The sequence below is a fragment of the Salmo salar genome, chromosome 26 (genome assembly GCF_965601325.2).
Source record: "Salmo salar chromosome 26, fSalSal1, whole genome shotgun sequence".
Taxonomy (NCBI): Eukaryota; Metazoa; Chordata; class Actinopteri; order Salmoniformes; family Salmonidae; genus Salmo; species Salmo salar.
The window spans coordinates 14,470,072-14,494,236 of NC_138316.1; the positions used below are offsets into that span (position 1 = coordinate 14,470,072).

Consider the following 24,165-nt stretch of genomic DNA (forward strand, 5'->3'; position numbering starts at 1 on the left):
TTCGTTTTATAAAAAGCATTTATTTCAAAGTTTTTCGCTTCTTAGATAGAAGCACATAATAAAGCAACAGTACAATGTTCATAAAATATAAGTGTGATGCCGTAACATTTTTCTTACATGTTGAAATACTGATATCTGCATGTGTACTAAAATAAGAACTTTTAAAATTGTACAAATAGGTACCATAAATTCGACATAGAAATTAGGCGTCATTCACTACGACAGGACAGATTGCTATTTTCTCAACAAGGGAGAAAAACATACGCCCCCAAAAAATATTTAAAAAATGAAGAGAACAAAAAAATCATAATAATCATAATAACATCATAATAAAAAATGAGATTTACAAGAACCAATAGGCGCACGTTTGATCCTCAAGAGACATATTTGCACATTGTACTGTACATACGTTATATGTACTTTAGCTTGCTTTAGGATATATTTTTCAAGTTGCAAAAAATGCACTGTGATGCAAGAGTGTCCATTACTTAAGGCGATTTTTGAGCTCACAGGTCTTTCCTTGTGATTTATCATTGGTGAAATTGGGCTGAAAGGGGGGAATTTTCACTGGATTTGTGAAAAAGGACTGTCTCTGTTTTTGTTGAATTCATCTTCCTCAGGAAGATGGAGGTGCTACACGAGCGACCAGTCTCAGTTTGCTTTTGTTGTTTTCTCATTGTTTTTTTCATTGATATAAGGCAACAATTTTTTATTCTCCTCTTTGTGAGCTCATTCACAGTATCAACAATTACATGTCTCTCTGTGACCCACATTCCAACCCCAAACCGTAGTAACCTACAAAATGAATAAAAAATTGAAATACCGAGTGTTATTTGATCTCTCACCACAAACATTAAGCATGTCTTAATTTTCCATACACACCAGTACATCCCACAGAGGTGTTTTTATTAAATGTTTTTAATGTGTTTTATATTTCTCTCTCTCTCTCGCTCTTTTGTCTCCACCTCCTCAATACCCTCTGTCCTTCCTTACCAAACATCCCCAACAGGTATCTAGTATACTGCAAGTATACTTTACACGTACAAATAACAAAGTTTACTATAAATAAAAATGCTTGTGGTATACTTATAGTAAACTTCAAGCACCACACAAAGTCAGTGGAAGGTTGGAGAAAGGGTGCAAGGAGGTGGTCAGGGAAATGGGTGAACGTTAAGAGTTGTCATCGGCAGAGTCTTTGGTGCCGTAAAGGTCGGCCAGCTTCTTGAAGCGTGGGCCCCAGCTTTGGAGGTAGTCGTAGTCTAGGTCTGAATCTGTAGTCACCGACTCCAAGGAGCTGAGGGATCCTGCGATGGAGCCCCGGCCCTCGTAGCCATAGATCTGGATGGAGTCATAGGGAGGGGCCGTGGGGTCGTTGTCCGCGTCGTTTATGCGGGTCTTGATGAAATCATCCACATCCACACTGTTGGCCACGGGGCGCCCGCCAGGCCTCATTGGGTACTGGAGCTCAGGCTTGATGTCCTTACGGGGTAGGAAGCCGTTGGCACCGTCAGGGTTCTGTAGCGTAGCAATGTCGAAGGCCTCTGTGTCCTCCTCTCCACCGCCTTCATCGTCATAGGTGATGATGTTCTCACGGATGTCTTCCTCCTCAAAGACAATGAGCGGCTCCTTCTTCTGACGACGCAGGGCCACGAACAGCACCACGATCGCTGCCATGAGAAACATATCAGTCAGCCAATCATACAAGCTCTAGCTCTTACAGCTCTTAAAATACCTTTCGCATTTAACATTGCCTAATTAGCCAGATCATTTGGATTAGAAGTGCAAAAATATACAGTATTACAGGTGGTATGAATCTGTCTGACATTTTTTAAACAGTGTTAATTGCAAGCTAAATAATTAATTGAGCCTGTGTAAATAATCAAAACGCACACTATTAATATTCTGTCAAGCATCTGTTCCATAAATACTTTAAACTATTCTGAAAACATTAAGGATAAGCACCACTCAGGATGGGAAAAAAGATCAAACATGAGTTAAATATTAGATCAACAACAGATTGAATGCAAGTTGATGTTTTCTTTAGTGCTGATGCTCACCCAGGAGAATGACGATACAGGCTAGTATGGCGATGAGAGCTCCGGTGCTGAGGCCTGCAGGCAGGATGTAAGGCTCCACGTTGCAGGACAGGATGGTGTCCTTACTGTCACAGCTGCACACTCGTATGGTCAGCGTGTTGGTGCTGCTCATGGGAGGGATGCCGTTGTCGTTGATCTCAATGGGAAGGAAGTAGACATCCTGGGTCATCCGGCTGAAGCCCCTCCGGGTCACATATATGCTGGCTGTGCTGTCTGTGGGGAACAAGAGAGGAGCCGAAGTAGAATAAGTACAGAGAAAAGAGGGTCCTTTAAATATCTCCGCTGGGGGGGTGGGGTGGGGTGTAGGGGGGGGGGGGGGGGGGGGTATTTCCAGTAGTGTACAGACTGCTTAACACGATCATAGTTATAACCGAAGAGTTTTACTCATCCAATGAGTTCAGAAGGCAGAAGGCAGACGTGTAGCCGCGGGGGAAAAGCAATGAGCTGTGAATTTCAAGATATTACATTATTGTGAACATTTATTAGCTTTTGGAAGTGTAATCAAAGCTTGCGTGGAGGTAGCTGTATTGGTTTTATTTGGGGCTGGGTGAAGGTGGAAGGATGCCAAGTGCACTCTCCTGACTCAGTGCAAGGTCGCTTTCAGAACAGAGATGGAGCGAGTTCGTTTAAGTGCTTGTGGCTTTAGTCATTTTCCCTCCCTCTCTCACAGCGGTGTCCTCAGCACACTATACCCTTTTCAGAAAAGGTTTCTCATGACAAGGCTATTGTGCATACAGAATGGAAGGGTTCTAGGAAGGGCTCTATGAATCCTGCGCTATTCATTATAGGTCTACATCATACTAAGAAAGGTTATCATTGCCTTGGTAGAGTATCTTTTAAGGGTTGAGGTAGAACACAGTCTAAAGCCATGAGAACTTAAATATCCTACAAGGTAGTGTGGCTGAAAGAAGCACTTCATAAGAAGCCACTTTTGAGGAACATTTTCTTCATAAAATTATACTAGCAAATGTTTTTACATCTGCAGTTATGATAGCGCAAGAAAAAACGAAATAGCCCCTGCTGTCTCAGACAGACACTGCAAACTCTGAAAATCACGAGAAAATACATTGATACATTTAGATTGGAAAGCTGTCCATTTCAAAGGATGCTTTGGATGCTTTAAACCCAACAAATCGGAGGGGCTGTAATCTGTTCTGTTCATATTGTGGGATTTTTGAAAACACTGCTGAAAAGCACTCATTTTGACTCTCATTAAAGCAGATCAAACGGGTAGAGAGCCATCCCTTGCCATGCTGGCTGCAGTATAGTCACTGCAGCACTTCTTGGAACAGTCTGATATGACTTTATCTGGGGATAAAAAAAAATATCCCATTAAACTGCAATTAACACATTCATTCCCCCTCATTCATTCTCCTCCATCACAGAAGGAGAGATGCTTGGAAGTAGCTTGTGATTACGGCACGGTCGGGACGAGTATTAAAGCAATGGCAGAGGATGAAAAAAGAGCTTAAGTTGGCTTAAGTTTGTAGAAGAAAATATTGATGGATGCATGTCATTAAGAGAAGTGTCATGTAATTGCCTGTTCAAAGATGGCAATGCTGACTGAACTACCCGCAGCAGCTGTTGAATGTCTCCATCATAGTCATTACAATAGCTTTGTCACATGGTCCTGAGCAATCTCTATGGATATAAGCAAGTCTAATCAAGTATTTTTATGGAGTCAAAACTCTGTGATTAACTTTTGCTTCTCATTATCTTTAATCCAGGAGTTTATAAACAAGGCTGATGAACGCTATCCCCATGATGAGTAATTCTCCTCTGATGAGAGATGGCATCCTCTGGGGATAAATACCACTGTGCCTCATCTGTTGAAATGGAATGTAACAGGTACTCTCTCTGATCAGCTCGCCTAACCAGCCGCTCCATCACTGTGACTGGCAGACTGGAAGGGGCTTTGAGTTTAAGGACAGCTGGGATGAGTCACCAGCCAGCCAGCCCCCCAAATACGGCAGGCAGAAGGAGAGGTTCTCACTCACACACACACACACACACACACACACACACACACACACACACACACACACACACACACACACACACACACACACACACACACACACACACACACACACACACACACACACACACACACACACACACACACACACACACCTCTCCACTCCTCTGGCTGATCAGACAGAGTGTGATGTAGGGATAGCTAATGCAATCGCAAACTCTGCAAACTGATCCAACAGGCTCAGTCTCCTAGATGCAGCAGTTCACCGATGTAGAGGCTAGGACGCCAGAGAGACACCAGTGGTAATTAATAAGTGGGGAGCTCTATGGGATCTAGCTTCAAATCAAACTTCAGTGTACAAAGATCTGCTGAATCACTTCCCATCTGGATGTAGAGAAACTTGAATTGATGTAAAGAAGGAAAAATACCCAGTGGTTTTCTATCTCACTGACTGGAGTACTGGAGTGCCGACTAGCCACTATAAAGACAGTAAAAGTGTCCAAACAGAAGTCGCTCTTCTCACTGGAAATAGAATGCTTGAGCCACCCACCTCTGTTGTCTTTCAGGGAGAAGTTCTGGTTGTTGACAGCCTCTGGGGCGATGCTGAAGTGGAAGTACTGTCGGTGGACCATCTCATCCTTGTCCACTGCACTGACTGTCTCTATGAGCTGAGTTGAACAACACCCACAGGAGTTAGTACAGACAGAGTCCACCAAAACACTGAACATATTCAATATAATAGAAATATATTTTTGCACATGATGGTTACTAGTATGCATAAAGATCTGTCTTTTCTAAATGTGACTTGGGAAAAAGTACAATATACATTGTAAATGATTAGACTTACTTTGCCAGGGGAGACATTTTCACACACAAGGATTTCGTTCTGTGTGGCAAACTCAGGGGCGTTGTCATTCACATCTTTGACTTTGATGTTGACACGTACTTTTGTATCTTGGTGATGTCCCCCTGTGCAGAATGACAAAAATGAATAACAAACAAGTTAGTGATTCAGTGCGCATTCATGGGATTTGGCTTGCTAGAAAAACAAAACCAGCTCCCTCTGAAATTCACTGCAAACACAATGAGAAGACAGCACAGTATGACCCTGTTTATTGTATAAGAAATTATGTAGGTTGTTGAATGCTTGGAAATGATGCTGTCAGACGAGTGTCGTGCATAATACAACAGAACTGCTTGATTTCTAAAGTTCCAGACATACATTTTTGATGCATCAAATTATCCCTGATAGGAGAGATGGAAATATTTGAGACAGATATACTTCAAAACCAGACATAATAATGTGGTGTAGAATCACACAGGCAGAGAACAGCAACTTAAAGATGTTTATTTCTGATTTGGGGGATGTGGATGTTTTGTAGTAGTCTCTAGCTACTCATTTCACTTTTTGAAAGGCACTTTGTGGTAATCTTCTCTAAAAACATCTTGAGGGGTGGCGGCTCTAGGACGACATAAGAGCCGGGGGGGAGAACACAACATTTCCTGAATTGGGAGGCATGGCATCTCTGGTATTCACAGCTACTCTCTAATTTGAAACCCGAGGTGGATGGTGGCGTACCAATCTCAGTGGCGCTGACAGAGATGTTGTGCCAGGGTAGTGTCTCCCGGTCCAGCGGTCTGGTGGTCTTGATGATGCCATCCTCTGGGCCGACACTGAAGAACTGTTCCACGTCCGTGTAGCGGGGAATCATGTACCTGCAGTGAACAGTAGTGATAAGTAAACACATATTCAATTATTATTGTGCTGTAGGAATGCATGTTTTGCATTGTTTGTATTAATGTCTTCGATGGAACAATGTTTATAGTTTGAACAAAAAAACGGCATATTAATTTAAATATTTGTTCCCGCAGAGCAGGAAATAATATTGGATATTTATTTTGTTTACTGATTGACTAGGGCCCTGCAGTATTTTATGTTGACGAGATGAGGCCTTTGAAACTGAAATCATCTACGCGTCAACATAAAATTGTCAATTTAAAACAGAAAGGATGTATTATAACACTATGAGACTGGGTGGGGTTGATAATCAGACAGCGCCGCTAAAAGCAAACACAAATGAGTAACAGAGAGAGTGAGAGAGAGTGTTCCAAGTAGCCTACCTCACAGGGTTGTTGGCCACGTCTGTGTCTTTAGCGTGTACACGGCCCACCACGGTCCCATCAGGGGCATTCTCCTCCACCTCGTAGCTGTAGCTAGTTGCCATGAAAGCAGGCGGCTCGTCTGCGTCCTCCACCATAACCTTAACCGTGGCTGTGTCTTTGTAGGGGCCCCAGGCGATGAAACGGGGGTCCAAGTGTGTGTTGGATGCCTCTACTCTCAGGGTGTATGCCCTCTTAGTCTCAAAGTCCACAGGCTGGAAAGAGGGAGCAGCGTGGATTTAATAATAATACATTTAAACTATATGATCATTTTAAATCATGGGCCAATAAGGAGAAGGTTGTCTCAACGTAGTTTTTTCTATAATACAATTACTGCATCATAAAAATGATTTACTGTAGCTGTACACTGCTATCTAGAACTTTAGAGGGTTCTTCAGTTGTCCCAATAGGAGAACCCTTTGAAGAATCCTTTTTGGTTGCAGGTAGAACAATTTGGGGTTCCATGTAGAACCCTTTCTACTGCAAAAGGATTCTACCTGGAACCAAAAAGGGTTCTAACTGGAACCAAAAAGGGTTCTTCTATGGGGACAGCCGAAGAACCTATTTGGATGCCTTTTTTCTATGAGTGTCAAATCAACTGTCAGAATGAAGTTGAGATGCTAGCTAGAGGGTGTTGTTGTAAAATAAGACAGTGGTTGTGGTCAACGTCAGCACGAGACAACACAAAGACATTCTTTGCTCAGTCCTTATACGTAAGATGGCCCTTCAGTTGAATGGCGTATCTAAGTCATAGCCTCAATCACCACCAGTTCATTTAATTGCAAGGAAATGGAAAGACACTCCCAAATCAATTATGCTCAAATATAGTTAATGGCCATTTAGTGTGAACAACCCTCATCCCTCCTCACCCTGCCTCCTACTGCTTTCACACATCCACCTGTTTTCTTATTACCCTGTCTCACCCGGCAGCCATCACTCCCACAAATTACCAAGTGAGACTTTAAAGTACCGACCGGAGTTGAGGGGGCAGCATACCAGGATGCGCACACACACACACACACACACACACACACACACACACACACACACACACACACACACACACACACACACACACACACACACACACACACACACACACACACACACACACACACACACACTTTATCTCTCTCTGCCTGTATGGTGATTGATTTGAAGTCGTTTTCCTATCTCAGTTTTTTTGTTCATCCTTCAGTATTTATTGCATGTCTTTAATGAAGCTGCCAGCGGTGGGAACAGCCATGACCCAGTTATTTCCTTTAACAGGTCGGTGAATGTTCCTCACTGACGTTGTCTCCTGAAGCTGTGGTCCTCTCTGTCTCACTCTTTTCCTCCCCCTCTATCTCTCTCTGTCTCCCTCTCTCTCTTTCTCCCTCCTCTCTCCTTTTCTTTCTGTCTCCCTCCGTCCTCTCAATCTCTCCCCCCTCTCTCTCTTTCTCACTCACTCGGTTCTTTTATTTTGGCACTTAATAATTTTCTGGCTGAAACTAATCAGCGGTAGATAATATTCACAATAATGCCAGACTTCCTCTTAGCATTCAGCCTGCGCCTGGTAGCCCGAAGTTGAAACAGAATACTTGATTAAAACTCTGGCAATTCCGACAGTAATTTCGACTTTAATTTTCAACATGCTTTGAAGAGCAAAAGGTGATGATTTCCCGAGAGGTGTATAGTGGAGGCATTATGTTATTGAGAAGAGCAGGGCTGCATCAAACTGATTGTTGTCGGCACGCTGTATTGTCGTCGTCTCTCCCCCCCCCCACCCCACCACCCAGCTCCACACACACCACACCCAGCCTGATCAGCAGGCAGAATGTTCTCGTTTGGGACCTGGGTCCTGGTATTTGTGATAGTCAAACACTGTTAAGAATTACAACCCACCCACCACCACCCTCTCTACTCAGCGTCAAGCCATTATTTCCCCTGATTCAATTCTTCCACTTTCCCCAGCTACAATTTCTATTATCCGGTGTTCATAAGACTTATTATGATTGGTGCCCCTCTCTGTTATGGAAATTAAAGGGATCTGCACTGAGCAGCGATGTCTGATCCCACTTGGGTTCATCCGGCCAGAGAGGAAGTTGTTTACATGGCCGTTTTCCGCATTTCAATGGCCGCTGTTGTGGCTTACCTGGTATAATCCTCAGGCATGATTAATAGAACAGTGCCATTTTTCAGCACATAGACTACACACTGGTACTCACACTCCACTGAACTGACAAAATTACCCAGCTTGCGTAAACCCTTGAGAAAATATGATTACTTCTCATACACGCATGCAAAGGCCTCCCTCTCTCAGTTGTGTTCTTTTTGGAGAGGAGTAGAGAGGAGTGTGAGTGAGATTGCTGCTGATCTCTGAGTATGAGGGAGCCTGTGCTGTGAAAGACAGTCGAGGGATTTTAAATAATAAAGCACCACCAGGTGGCAATGTTCCGTCTAGGCTGCTGCTACTGCTGCGTAGGGACTAGGGAGGGAAGCAGCGCATCTCTCTCTCTACTCTGGAGGCCCGGCTAAGCCTAACCATGGCAGGCAGGCAGCTCCAGGCGCAATGGTGCCAGTGATCACCCAGAGGCAGCCCAGGCGCGGTACAGTGCAGTGCAAGGCTGACCTCCCCAGGTTGGTAAATGTCGGCATAATCCCAGCCCTGGAGCACAGCAGAGCTGCAGCGCCACGCTAGCAGCCGACCCACAGTCAGACTGCATAGATGAGATTCCTCTCCCAGAGAACCAGCCATGAAAGTCAATGCTCGTAATAAGAAACTGAGGCGGTGTCATTGCAATCACAGAGTGGAACGGTGAAAAATCACTCCTCTCTCTCTCTCTCCACTGCTCAGTGTGTGCTTCAGTCTCACACACAGGCACACACTCTCTTTCTATTTTTCCCTCTCTTTCTCTCTCTACCACACAGAAATTGCATATAGCCACCTTTGCATATTCAAACACGCACAGACACACACAGGTGTATCAAGTAATGTCAAGTATTGAGGCTATCATTTTAGTCCTCAGAACGTTAGTGAAAGGGCAGTAACAAAAAAGGTGATTCAATGCAGATGACTCTATACACTGTCTCACACATTCCTTTCAATCTTCCATCATTTTTATGGAATAGTAAATCCCCTTCACTCCCTTCTCACCTTTCTCAGTTTGATAACACCCTCACGGGTGTCAGTGTCGGTGGTGATCTCAAACACAGTCATCCCATCGCCCTCGATGAAACGATATGACACAAGTCCATTCTCCCCCAGATCTGGATCTTTAGCCTTCAGACGGCCTACCTCCTCACCTGAAACCTTGTCCTCTGAAACGGACATGGCGTATACACCTGTAGGGAGAAACAATAGAAACTGTTACAAATAAAAAATATATAATTCACACTTGTAGTCGATGCCTGATGCCTGCTTTGACTTACTCCGAGGTACAGAATAGCATTCACCCAACTTTCCACTGCATTCATGTAATCTTGTTTTAAATGAGGCCCTGCCTATCCTTGTCACCGTGGGGCAGCTGTATATAGTTAGATACATGCACCGACTATACAGTACATAGCTAGGTACTAGTAAAGAGGCTCCTAGTCTTCACCAAGTAGCTCAGATTGTCACTGGTCAATCCCCATCTCTTCCTGTATTAGGCTATAGGCTTGGGGAATGTATGTTAGAAGAAGTTGTTGTAAAAGTTGTAAAAGTTGTAAAAGCCAATTCTTGTTATTATATGCCTTTTTCTTGTAACATTTTATAATTCCAGTAAAATTTTGATTGGTTAGTTGGTTTTGTATTTCGCGCTGTGCGATGCCATTGGCTGTTGGCTAGGGGTTCCGCAGGCGGAACGGGATTCCGCTAGCGGAACGTCTGTCCTCAACAGGGAACAAATTCTTACTTTACAATATCCCTACAATATATTAGTATTCTGATTTCAGATAATCAATCTTTACAAAATATAAGAACGACTAAATATGCTCAAAGTTTTTTTCTATCTTCAATGGCAGTTGTTTGGGGAAAAAAGCATATAAGATACACATTTTCACAGGTGTTTTTTCTTGACTGATTACCATTTCATTGATGTGGTCCTATCACATTTCATATCATTTGAAAGGGCTGTTTCTCAGCTTTCAAAATGGGTATCATGTTTTCATATATGGTTTGACACCAGAAACGTATGCTCATTAATGCACGCTGAGGTCATGGTCTCAGTAAATTCAGGAATTCCTAAACTCTCCAAACGATGATGCAACAATACCAATATGGCGATTTACAGTTGGAGTTAGCTGGTGTTTACCATTCACTTTTAATGCTGTAAAACACATTTGTAGTATTTTACTGTGCATTCTACAGTGTTTTTAAGAGAAGTCTTACATCGTAAGTACATGTCGTGGTCCATCTTCGAAAAACAGTGTGTCTATAACTGTTCTGCAATTTACACTTAATTAACGAGAGAGAGAGAGAGAGAGAGAGAGAGAGAGAGAGAGAGAGAGAGAGAGAGAGAGGAGAGAGAGGAGAGAGAGAGAGAGGAGAGAGAGAGAGAGAGAGAGAGAGAGAGAGAGAGAGAGAGAGAGAGAGAGAGAGAGAGAGAGAGAGAGAGAGAGAGAGAGAGAGAGAGAGAGAGAGAGAGAGAGAGAGAGAGAGAGAGAGAAGAGAGAGAGAGAGAGAGAGAGAGAGAGAGAGATGAGAGAGAGAGAGAGAAGAGAGAGAGAGAGAGAGAGAGGAGAGAGAGAGAGAGAGAGAGAGAGAGGAGAGATGGAGCACAAGAGATAACTGTGGAGGTCAGCTGGCCAGCAATGAGCAGTCAGTGAGCAGACAGTGTTTTGTATTTGCATGTGTGTCTACAGGGGTGCATACAACCTGCCTGTGGCACCGAGCCAGAGCAGTAGGGCCATATGCCCTCTCCGCCCTATCTGCTCCACCTATTGAAGTGTTCAGAGCCAAACGCTTCAGCTGCATTTAAAAATAACTCTGGCATGGGAAGGAGCCTTTTAAAAATGGCCTGATGATATAAAGGGCTGCTACTTCAATCAGACTACATAGAAAAACTATGGGATATTTTCATGAGAACGTTACAGAATCCTCCCAGTCTAAAATGGCTCTGACCTGGAAATAAATATTAACATAATATCATAGGCTGAACAATATGGCAATTACTGATGTGTATGTCATCTCAAAAAGTACATCATTACTTATTGAACAATGTTCCAGTTTTCATCATCTGGGAAATAGTTGACATTATTAACACGTGGTTGAGTCAGCCCAATGACTCAGTTCTAGAAGTTTCTCATCGCACCCAGGACTAGTTTACCCCAAATATGTAGCTAATTTTCCATCCAAGAGCCACTGTTAGCAGGGCTACATCCGAGCCGCAGTGCTGATAGTAGGGGAAAGAGTGGGGTCTCTCTGGGACAAATCTTTAGGCTCTACTCTCAAGAAGTAGGGGGAAATTGATGTAGGCCATTTCTACAATATGAGACATTAATCTGTGTTTAGCTCACGGTTTAGAGCTACAAGAATTCCCCTCCATTCCCCCTCTCTGTTGAACAGAAATACTGACACTAACACTGTTAATATTTCACAACTCCTTTATCGCGCTTAAGATACTTGCTGTCATCACATCTCCTATGAGCGCAATGAAACCGTTTAATAATTAAGTTTTAATATTTCCCCTTTAACATCTATACCCTGTAAAGAAACGTGTGTTGCATGGCCTCTGGGGCCAGCAGCGATCCATATTTTCAAGTGTCAATGCTAATATGTCAGCCTGAGGCTTGAGGATCTGGGAGAGCGCTAGACTGGCTAAAAGCAGACCTGTCCCTCTTGGATGATGCTGCTCGTACCTCAGCAGAGAGGGACAGTGACGACGGGAAAGAGAGACCATCTCAGGGTCTCAGTCAGCTTAAGAAAACAGAAAATAAAAAAACACTGAAAAAGTGAAAGAAAGAGAGAACAGGACTCTTCACTTACTCTGAGGGGAACTTCGGTGGGTTGTCGTTGACTGTCCGTCAGGGTTGATTTTCACTTCTGTTGTCCCTGACAGTCCCCCCATGTGTCCCCCCATGTCCTTGGCTTGTATTGACGACGTCATATTCCTGCCGCCGCTTCCCTGTCCATGTTGGGCAGAGCTGTCCGGATTATCCCTGGGGACAGGAGAGGAGGAAAATGGCTTTAATTCAAGAGGGACCTGCCTGTGACCTTTCAGCAGCCTACTACTCTGCAAGGCCTACTGGGAGGAGCAGGGCATGATGGGTCATCACTGAAACATGAGATCACATTGTGACAAGTGCCATCGCCATCTCATTCATCAGGCTCCTTTTCTAATATTGGGGTAATTAGTGTGATATGTAAAAGGGAAAAAGAAGTGACTTGTTTCATTGGAAACTGCAGATCAATGCTCAGAACAACAGTGAGGAACTGTTTTTTAAGCCAGGTTGTTTATTTATTTATTTTTCTGTGAGGAAACTGGGCGCTTCTCACATCACAGGAGAATATGATGGGAATGGTTGTTCTCTGGTGATATTTAGATGAGCCTGTGCATGAAACACAGATAAGCCAAAAACAAATTAGAAATGTGAGCATTGGACAGGATCCAGTGAAATATCCAGCTTTGGTTTATTAGCAGGATTTTCTCTCTCCGATCTCTCTCTCACTCTGAGATCTTCCTGTTTGGCTGGGGGTACTTTGGCTCCCAGGATATTTAGAGTTCAACCAGGATATTGCTTGCCTAATCTGGCCGTGAGTTAATTCTGTTTGGCAAAGGACAGGTACACTCAGACTTTGCCTTGGAGAAATCCCAAAGCACGACAGGGCTAATCCTCAACGCCCCTTACTTGGCACGGTTACAAAATCTGAGAATTGACAGATTACCATAAGATACATTTAAATACATGACAGTTTTGATATGAGACATACAGTCGTGGCCAAAAGTTTTGAGAATGACACAAATATTAATTTTCACAAAGTCTGCTGCCTCAGTTTGTATGATGGCAATTTGGATATACTCCAGAATGTTATGAAGAGTGATCAGATGAACTGCAATTAATTGCAAAGTCCCTCTTTCCCATGCAAATGAACTGAATCCCCAAAAAACATTTCCACTGCATTTCAGCCCTGCCACAAAAGGACCAGCTGACATCATGTCAGTGATTCTCTCGTTAACACAGGTGTGAGTGTTGACGAGGACAAGGCTGGAGATCACTCTGTCATGCTGATTGAGTTCGAATAACAGACTGGAAGCTTCAAAAGGAATCATTGCTTGGAATCATTGTTCTTCGTCTGTCAACCATGGTTAACCTGTTGGGGCTAGGGGGCAGTATTTGCACGGCCGGATAAAAAACGTACCCGATTTAATCTGGTTACTACTCCTGCCCAGTAACTAGAATATGCATATAATTGTTTGATTTGGATAGAAAACATCCTAAAGTTTCTAAAACTGTTTGAATGGTGTCTGTGAGTATAACAGAACTCATTTGGCAGGCCAAAAACCTGAGAAGATTCCAAACAGGAAGCGCTCTCTCTGACCATTTCATGGCCTTATTGATCATCTCTAACAAAAACAGGGGATCTCTGGCATGACGTGACATTTTCTAACGCTCCCATAGGCTATCAGAAGGCGCCAGAAAGCTGAATCGTGGCTTTGCAGCCCATGGCTGAAATCCAAATCCAAATCCACTCCATGTTTACTTTCTCTCTCTTTGAACGAAAACCACCACTCCCGGTCAGAATATTATCGCTTTTTTACGAGAAAAATGGCATAAAAATTGATTTTAAACAGCGGTTGACATACTTCGAAGTACGGTAATGGAATATTTAGAATTTTTTTGTCACGAAACGCGTCGGGCGCGTGACCCTTATTTACCCCTCGGATAGTGTCTTGAACGCACAAACAAAACGCCGCTATTTGGATATAACTATGGATTATTTGGGACCAAACCAACATTTGTTATTGAAGTAGAAGTCCTGGGAGTGCATTCTGACGAAGAACACCAAAGGTAATCAAACTTTTCTAATAGTAAATCGGAGTTTGGTGAGTACCACACTTGGTTGGTGTCAAAATAGCTAGCCTGTGATGGCCGGGCTATCTACTCAGAATATTGCAAAATGTGCTTTCACCGAAAAGCTATTTTAAAATCGGACATAGCGAGTGCATATAGGAGTTCTGTATCTATAATTCTTAAAATAATTGTTATGTTTTTTGTGAACGTTTATCGTGAGTAATTTAGTAAATTCACCGGAAGTGTTCGGTGGGAATGCTAGTCACATGCTAGTCACATGCTAATGTAAAAAGCTGGTTTTTGATATAAATATGAACTTGATTGAACAAAACATGCATGTATTGTATAACATAACGTCCTAAGATTGTCATCTGATGAAGATCATCAAAGGTTAGTGCTGCATTTAGCTGTGGTTTGGGTTTATGTGACATTATATGCTAGCTTGAAAAATGGGTGTCTGATTATTTCTGGCTGGGTACTCTGCTGACATAATCTAATGTTTTGCTTTCGTTGTAAAGCCTTTTTGAAATCGGACAGTGTGGTTAGATTAACGAGAGTCTTGTCTTTAAAATGGTGTAAAATAGTCATATGTTTGAGAAATTGAAGTAATAGCATTTCTAAGGTATTTGAATAATGCACCACGGGATTCCACTAGCCCATAGAGGTTAACTGCACGGAAACATGTGCCGTCATCATTGTTTTGCACAAAAAGGGCTTCACGGGCAAGGATATTGCTGCCAGTAAAACTGCACCTAAATCAACCATTTATTCGATCATCAAGAACTTCAAGGAGAGCGGTTCAATTGTTGTGAAGAAGGCTTCAAAGCGCCCAAGAAAGTCCAGAAAGCGCCAGGACCGTCTCCTGAAGTTGATTCAGCTGTGGGATCGGGGCACCACCAGTACAGAGATTGCTCAGGAATGGCAGCAGGCAGGTGTGAGTGCATCTGCACGCACAGTGAGGCGAATACTTTTGGAGGATGGCCTGGTGTCAAGAAGGGCAGCAAAGAAGCCACTTCTCTCCAGGAAAAACATCAGGGACAGACTGATATTCTGCAAAAGGTACAGGGATTGGACTGCTGAGGACTGGGGTAAAGTCATTTTCTCTGATGAATCCCCTTTCCGATTGTTTGGGGCATCCGGAAAAAAGCTTTTCCGGAGAAGACAAGGTGAGCGCTACCATCAGTCCTGTGTCATGCCAACAGTAAAGCATCCTGAGACCATTCATGTGTGGGGTTTCTTCTCAGCCAAGCCAAACTTACTATGGTCAGGACTCCGACCGCACCTAAAAAAACCTACAAAAAACTAAACAACAACCCCCCCCCCCCCCCCCAAAAAAAAACAACACAAAGGGAGGGTAGGGTGGGTGACTACGTCTATGGCGGCGGCTCTGGTTCCGGGCGTAGTACCCCCCACCGCCCGCTGATCCGCCCGCTTCTGTATGTCCGGAGGAACCAGACCGCCGCTGAAGGCTCCGGGCTGAGTAGCGCCGCTGGAGGCTCCGGGCTGAGGAGCGTCGCTGGAGGCTCCGGGCTGAGGAGCGTCGCTGGAGGCTCCGGGCTGAGGAGCGTTGCTGGTGGCCTGATGCGTGGGACTGGCATAGGAGGCGCCAGACTAGTAACACGCACCTCAGGGCAAGTGCGGGGAGCAGGAACAGGACACCCCGGACTGGGCAGGCGCACTGGTGGCCTGATGCGTGGAGCTGGCATAGGAGGCGCCAGACTAGTAACACGCACCTCAGGGCGAGTGCGAGGAGGAGGCACAGGACGTACTGGGCTCCAAAGGCGCACCGGAGGTCTGGAGCTTAGAGCTGGCACACCCCGTCCTGGCTGAATAGTGATTTGAGCCAAGCAAGGGCGGAGCGCCGGCACAGGACGAACTGGGCTGTGCTGGTGAAAGGGGGATACCGTGCTAAGAGCAGGCGCAGGATAACCTGGACCGAAGAGACGCACTGGAGACCAGATACGCTGAACTGGCGCACTTTTACCTGGCTGACGGCCAACTCTAGCACGGCAATGGTGAGGAGCTTGCACCGAGCACACCGGGCTGTGAGTGCGCACTGGCGACACAGTGCGCATCACCGCATAACATGGTGTTTGCTCGGTCACTCGGTCCCCACGGTAAGCACGGGGAGTTGGCTCAGGTCTTAAAATCGCCTTAGCCAATCTGCCCGTGTGACCCCCCAAAAAACATTTTTGGTGCTGCCTCTCGTCCTTGCCTCTTGGTGGATATAGTGCCTCATAGCATCGCCGCTCCGCTCTTGCTGCCTCGATCTCCTCCTTCGGATGGCGATACTCCCCAGCCTGCCTCCAGGGTCCTTTCCCATCCAGGATTTCTTCCCACGTCCATGACTCCTGCTGCTCCATTCCACGCTGCTTGGTCCTTTGTTGGTGGGTGATTCTGTCAGGGCTTTCAGAAGGATCGGACCAATACGCAGCGTGAACGTAGTTCCACATCTTTTATTAAATCGTGAAACTAATGCAACAAACAATAAACTTGAAATACAAAAACAAGAAAGCCGTGACGCAGAGCAGTCATACACTACTCACAAAATGAATCACCTACAAAATACCAGTGGGACAAACATCAACTTAAATATGGCCTCCAATTAGAGACAACGACAACCGGCTTTCTCTAATTGGAGGTCATGTCAAACAAAAACGAACCTAGAAATACAACACAAGAAACTAAACATAGAAATACAAAAATGGACAAACACCCCCTGTCACGCCCTGACATACTCTACCAAAGAAAATAACAACTTACTATGATCAGGACGTGACAGAGTGGGCTCACTCACAATTTTGCCTAAGAACACAGCCATGAATAAAGAATGGTACCAACACATCCTCCGAGAGCAACTTCTCCCAACCATCCAGGAACAGTTTGGTGACGAACAATGCCTTTTCCAGCATGATGGAGGACCTTGCCATAAGGCAAAAGTGATAACTAAGTGGCTCCGGGAATAAAACATCGATATTTTGGGTCCATGGCCAGGACACTCCCCAGACCTTAATCCCATTGAGAACTTGTGGTCAATCCTCAAGAGGCAGGTGGACAAACAAAACCCCACAAATTCTGACAAACTCCAAGCATTGATTATGCAAGAATGGGCTGCCATCAGTAAGGATGTGGCTCAGAAGTGAATTGACAGCATGCCAGGGCGGATTGCAGAGGTCTTGAAAAAGAAGGGTCCACACTGCAAATATTGACTCTTTGCATCAACTTCATGTAATTGTCAATAAAATCCTTTGACACTTATGAAATGCTTGTAATTATAATTCAGTATTCCATAGTAACATCTGAAAAAAACATCTAAAGACACTGAAGCAGCAAACTTTGTGGAAATTAATATTTGTGTCATTCTCAAAACTTTTGGCCACGACACACACTCTCTCTCTCTCTCTCTCTCTCTCTCTCTCTCTCTCTCTCTCTCTCTCTCTCTCTCTCTCTCTCTCTCTCTCTCTCTCTCTCTCCTCTCTCTCTCTCTCTCTCTCTCTCTCTCTCTCTCTCTCTCATATATATATATATATATATACAGATGAGGTTGGAAGTTTACATACACCTTAGCCAAATACATTTAAACTCAGTTTTTATGTTCCTGACATTTAATCCTAGTAAAAATTCCCTGTCTTAGGTCAGTTAGAATCACCACTTTATTTTAAGAATGTGAAATGTCGGAATAATAGCAGAGATAATTATTTATTTCAGCTTTTATTTCTTTCATCACATTCCCAGTGGGTCAGAAATGTACATACACTCAATTAGTATTTGGTAGCATTGCCTTGAAATTGTTTAACTTGGGTCAAACGTTTCAGGTAGCCTTCCACAAGCTTCCCACAATAAGCTGGGTGAAGTTTGGCCCATTCCTCCTGACAGAACTGGTGTAACTGAGTCATGTTTGTAGGTCTCCTTGCTCGCACACACTTTTTCAGTTCTGCCCACAAATGTTCTATAAGACTGAGGTCAGGGCTTTGTGATGGCCACTCCAATACCTTGACTTTGTTGTCCTTAAGCCATTTTGCCACAACTTTGGAAGTATGCTTGGGGTAATTGTCCATTTGGAAGACCCATTTGCGACCAAGCTTTGACTTCCTGACTGATGTCTTGAGATGTTTCTTCAATATATCCACATAATTTTCCATCCTCATGATGCCATCTATTTTGTGAAGTGCACCAGTCCATCCTGCAGCAAAGCACCCCCACAACATGATACTGCCACCCCTATGCTTCAAGGTTGGGATGCTGTTCTTCGGCTTGCAAGCCTCCCCCTTTTTCCTCCAAACATAATGATGGTCATTATTGCCAAACTGTTCTATTTTTGTTTCATCAGACCAGAGGACATTTCTCCAAAAAGTACGATCTTTGTCCCCATGTGCAGTTGCAAACCGTAGTCTGGCTTTTTTATGGTGGCTTTGGAGCAGTGTTTTCTTCCTTGCTGAGTGGCCTTTCAGGTTATTTCGATAGACTCCTTTTACTGTGGATATAGATACTTTTCTACCTGTTTCCTCCAGCATCTTCACAAGGTCCTTTGCTGTTGTTCAGGGATTGATTTGCACTTTTCGCACCAAAGTACGTTCATCTCTAGGAGACAGAACGCGTCTCCTTCTTGAGTGGTATGACGGCTGCGTGGTCCCATGGTGTTTATACTTGCGTACTATTGTTTGTACAGATTAACGTGGTACCTTCAGGCATTTGGAAATTGCTCCCAAGGATGAACCAGACTTGTGAAGGTCTACAATTTTTTTCTGAGGTTTTGGCTGATTTCCTTTTGATTTTCCCATTATGTCAAGCAGAGGCACTGAGTTTGAAGGTAGGCCTTGAAATACATCCTAGGGTACACCTCCAATTGACTCAAATGATGTCAATTAGCCTAACAGAAGCTTCTAAAGCCATGACATCATTTTCTGGAACTTTCCAAGCTGTTTAACGGCACAGTCAACTTAGTGTATGTAAACTTCTGACCCACTGGAATTGTGATACAGTGAATTATAAGTGAAATAATCTGTCTGTAAACAATTGTTGGAAAAATTACTTCTGTCATGCACAAAGTAGATGTCCTAACCGACTTGCCAAAACTATAGTTTGTTAACAAGACATTTGTGGAGTGGTTGAAAAACGAGTTTTAATGACTCCAACCTAAGCGTATGTAAACTTCCGACTTCAACTGTATATAATGTTATGCTATCTAGATGAATATGAAACAAGGCGGGACAGAGAGGTTGGGTACCTGTTTGTGGTTCCACTGAGAAGTAGGGCTGGCCCTGGAGAATGCTGTACACCAGTCTGGCACTATTCCCGTAGGTGGGATCATCAGCATCTGTGGCCGTTACCTGCATCACTGAGGTACCTGGAGGACAAAAGAACAGCAGGTGTTATTATTTTCAACGCCATTTATTTACCCAACATAATAGTAGACCTGCAATTTGTAAATCATTATGGCATTTAGCTTGAGCCAATCCTATGTTTCTCAAATGAAATTCCTGCTATATAGTGCCTGATGCTGGAAGTTTTTGCCATTCTAGAAATCACTTATTCTTAACTGGAATGGTGGTGCAGTCAGCATCCCTCCTATGGTTATAATGTCCTTAAGTGTTCATGGTTTTGGGATTCACACAAAGCCTAGCCATTTCACCAGTATTTGAAATGAATTTGCCATCACAATGGTTTCTGAACATATTTGAAGCTGGACTGGTTTAGACTGCTGAGTCTGAGCCCCAGAAGCACCATTTGGGTTGTCAGCGGGTGGAATCACAGGGTAACAGATTGTTACTCTGTGACAGGCCAGCATAAAGGATGTTGTATTGCAAGGTGTGACCCCCCCCCCCCCCCCCCCCCCCCCCCCACACACACACACACACACAGACACACACACACAAAACACTCACAAGGAAGAGGGAAATTGCAAAGCCGCAACAACAACAGGAACACTTCCAACTTTGCCTCCCCCGGTCAGATTTCAGTAATTTTGAATAATGCATGGGAAACAAGCTGTTCACTGGCAAACAGTCTGAGGAAGGGAGAATTAGACAGAGGGTAGGAAATCCTTCACGGTCCATTCCCCAGCCAGACTCACCGACGTTGGACATTTCAGGCACCCTGGCGTAGTATGGTCCATGTAGGAACTCAGGTGGGTTGTCATTGATGTCCTGGACCTTGACTATGAACTCAGACGGAGGCTCCAGAGGCTTGTTGGTGGCCCTGTCCACAGCCTGAGCTGTGAGGGTGTACTGGGCCTGCTCTTCCCTGTCCAGTGTCTTGGTGGCATGGATGTTGCCTGTCTTGTCATCAATGACAAAAATGGTGCCTGCACCCTCCCCTGAGAGAATGTACTTGCAATTGCCATCTCCAGCGTCAACGTCTGAGTGCAGCTGGAAACAAATGGACAGCAGAACATTTTAGCAATTTTTTTTTTTAAACCATTTAAAAATACTACATTCCAACATGTAGTGTGATCACTAGGAAGAACATGGATAATGAGAAGCACATTCAGCCCAGGCAATCATGTAAATGTGATTATGCAAAACTGCCTTGAAACCAATATGTTTCAACACAGAGAATCAATCTATATTTACTCTGATGATAAACATTAGGTGCAACACAGCAACATTACAATTAGTGGTCTGTCACCTTATCAGGTCACTTAGTTGAGTGGTTCATTTCTGCAATTCAAAACACGTAGAACTATACTGCTCAAAAAAATAAAGGGAACACTTAAACAACACAATGTAACTCCAAGTCAATCACACTTCTGTGAAATCAAACTGTCCACTTAGGAAGCAACACTGATTGACAATAAATTGCACATGCTGTTGTGCAAATGGAATAGACAACAGGTGGAAATTATAGGCAATTAGCAAGACACCCCCAATAAAGGAGTGGTTCTGCAGGTGGTGACCACAGACCACTTCTCAGTTCCTATGCTTCCTGGCTGATGTTTTGGTCACTTTTGAATGCTGGCGGTGCTTTCACTCTAGTGGTAGCATGAGACAGAGTCTACAACCCACACAAGTGGCTCAGGTAGTGCAGCTCATCCAGGATGGCACATCAATGCGAGCTGTGGCAAGAAGGTTTGCTGTGTCTGTCAGCGTAGTGTCCAGAGCATGGAGGCGCTACCAGGAGACAGGCCAGTACATCAGGAGACGTGGAGGAGGGCGTAGGAGGGCAACAACCCAGCAGCAGGACCGCTACCTCCGCCTTTGTGCAAGGAGGAGCAGGAGGAGCACTGCCAGAGCCCTGCAAAATGACCTACAGCAGGCCACAAATGTGCATGTGTCTGCTCAAACGGTCAGAAACAGACTCCATGAGGGTGGTATGAGGGCCCAACATCCACAGGTGGGGGTTGTGCTTACAGTCCAACACCGTGCAGGACGTTTGGCATTTGCCAGAGAACACCAAGATTGGCAAATTCGCCACTGGCACCCTGTGCTCTTCACAGATGAAAGCAGGTTCACACTGAGCACATGTGACAGACGTGACAGAGTCTGGAGACGCCGTGGAGAACGTTCTGCTGCCTGCAACATCCTCCAGCATGACCGGTTTGGCGGTGGGTCAGTCATGGTGTGGGGCGGCATTTCTTTGGGGGGCCGCACAGCCCTCCATGTGCTCGCCAGAGGTAGCCTGACTGCCATTAGGTACCGAGATGAGATCCTCAGACCCCTTGTGAGACCATATGCTGGTGCGGTTGGCCCTGGGTTCCTCCTAATGCAAGACAGTGCTAGACCTCATGTGGCTGGAGTGTGTCAGCATTTCCTGCAAGAGGAAGGCATTGATGCTATGGACTGGCCCGCCCGTTCGCCAAACCTGAATCCAATTGAGCACATCTGGGATATCATGTCTCTCTCCATCCACCAACGCCAAGTTGCACCACAGACTGTCCAGGAGTTGGCGGGTGCTTTAGTCCAGGTCTAGGAGGAGATCCCTCAGGAGACCATCCGTCACCTCATCAGGAGCATGCCCAGGCATTGTAGAGAGGTCATACAAGCACGTGGAGGCCACACACACTACTGAGCCTCATTTTGACTTGTTTTAAGGACATTACATCAATGTTGGATCAGCCTGTAGTGTGGTTTTCCACTTTAATTTTGAGTGTGACTCCAAATCCAGACCTCTATAGGTTGATAAATTGGATTACCATTGATTATTTTTGTGTGATTTTGTTGTCAGCACATTCAACTATGTAAAGAAAAAAGTATTTAATAAGATTATTTCATTCATTCAGATCTAGGATGTGTTATTTTAGTGTTCCCTTTATTTTTTTGAGCAGTGTATATTCCCACAAACGCATATATGAATGATATTTTAATTTTGCAATATATACCCATTTTCATTATATTCCTTGAAATATTCTTCATAGAAGCCTGTTCTGCATGCATGTTCTTTTTGTTGTTGATTGATGTCATGATTGATATTCCAATCCAATAATAACAAGGTACCATCTCTGTCACTGCTGGAATTAGAGGCAAATTTAGGTCCCCATTTGTAATCATCATTTCTGTGGACCCATAAATCGCCTGTTTCCCAGATGTCAGTGTCTTTGGGGGATGCTTTGATATTAAAAATGAAATCCAATTTATAACCTTTAATCAAGTGGGCCACTGATTGCTTTTGTGTAACAAATTGAGGATATTGCAAGGTCTCCGCTGGTAATGAAAACCCCTTGTGACTTTAATTCAGCAGTCAACAGATAGAGAGGGGGAAAGAATGGGAGAGAAAAGAGAGATGTGAAGGTGATGATTAAGAATGTAAAACAGTGACCTTACCCTGCCCACTAACACTGGGTCTGGCCCTGTGTACTCCTCAATGACAAAGAACTGGTTCCAGACCCAGCCTCTCTTGGAGCGGTGTAGGACCTGTCCCTCTTTGCCTGTCCTCTCCCGGTGCCTGTGTAGGGAGAGGCGGTGGCGGTGGCTGTGCTCCAGGGGTGCCGAGGCGGCCACAGCGCTGCACAGCACAGCGCCCAGGCACATCAGGAACACCTGCAGTCCTAGTCCCTCCCACATCCTGCTGCCTGCTGCCTGCTGATCAACGCTACTCCGACCTTCCTCTGGGCCTTCCTGCACGTGTGCCTGTGTCCCCTGAGAGGCACAACCCAGAGATAATCCTGGGAAAACCTTCCTCTGAGGTCCTTCCTGGACGGTGGCTTCACTTCACTCACTCACTAGCCTGGGGACTTGGGCCCTAAACCTCACCGGATCCTTTGGTTTTGCTTTATGCAGTTCCTCCTTCTTCTCCTCCCAACGTAGGCCCTGAAATGAAACGAAAATACACAGAGTCAGTCACAGGGGACAAAACAGTTCTGTACAAGAGTAGTTATCGTCAGCCCACACTCCAACCAAAGTTTTAATTGACTCCTCTCTAAATCTCGACATATTAATTCATTTTGTGCCTCTGTATCTTGCTCTAATTAAGTGATAGAGGTTGTAAACTCATTTGCTCTTATTTAATTAGACATCAAGCCACTGGTGTTCTCAAATTGAAACGTTGCCTATGTTTTGTCCCTTGTAGTATTACATTAGGTGAGTAGAGCAAAAGTGAAATTGTTTCCATGAAAATTCTTATTTGGATAAAATGCATCACTTAATTTTCATTCCCTGACCATGCACTGATGGTCAACAAAGCGACAATGGAGCTAAAAAGAGAATAGTCTAATAGTTTCCTCAGTCATAACTGCAACCAAAAGCAGGCTTTATCACATGCCAATAGGTTATGTTACACATCCGACAATTAACCAGATGAGGTGTTGTTGTCAGTCCCATGATTGGCTTTCATCACTTCCTACTTGGCTGCTCATGGATGGACAGAGGAACAAATGGCCCTGCGGGGGATTTTCCCATTCAGTGAGCCACTAAGAACCTTCAGCCTCAGCACTTCAGCAACGACGCTAGCTGGGAGCCCAACCACAACAATAATGCTTTAACACACTGCTTAAAGCTGCCTCTCACTGGAACCAGTTAAACA

General features: G+C 44.5%; 1 protein-coding gene across 1 annotated transcript; it reads right to left on the reverse strand.

Annotated features, from left to right (window-relative positions):
* LOC106587288 (cadherin-11) lies at positions 1-23,427 on the reverse strand. Its single transcript, XM_082969422.1, is given in 14 exon segments — positions 1-1,667; positions 2,058-2,309; positions 4,625-4,742; positions 4,922-5,043; positions 5,654-5,790; positions 6,196-6,449; positions 9,371-9,558; positions 12,171-12,219; positions 12,222-12,290; positions 12,292-12,312; positions 12,314-12,354; positions 19,436-19,555; positions 20,282-20,576; positions 22,968-23,427. Coding segments are annotated over 14 exon segments (2,403 nt in total). The 5' UTR covers positions 23,208-23,427; the 3' UTR covers positions 1-1,170.
* Between the last annotated feature and the right edge of the window lie 738 nt (positions 23,428-24,165).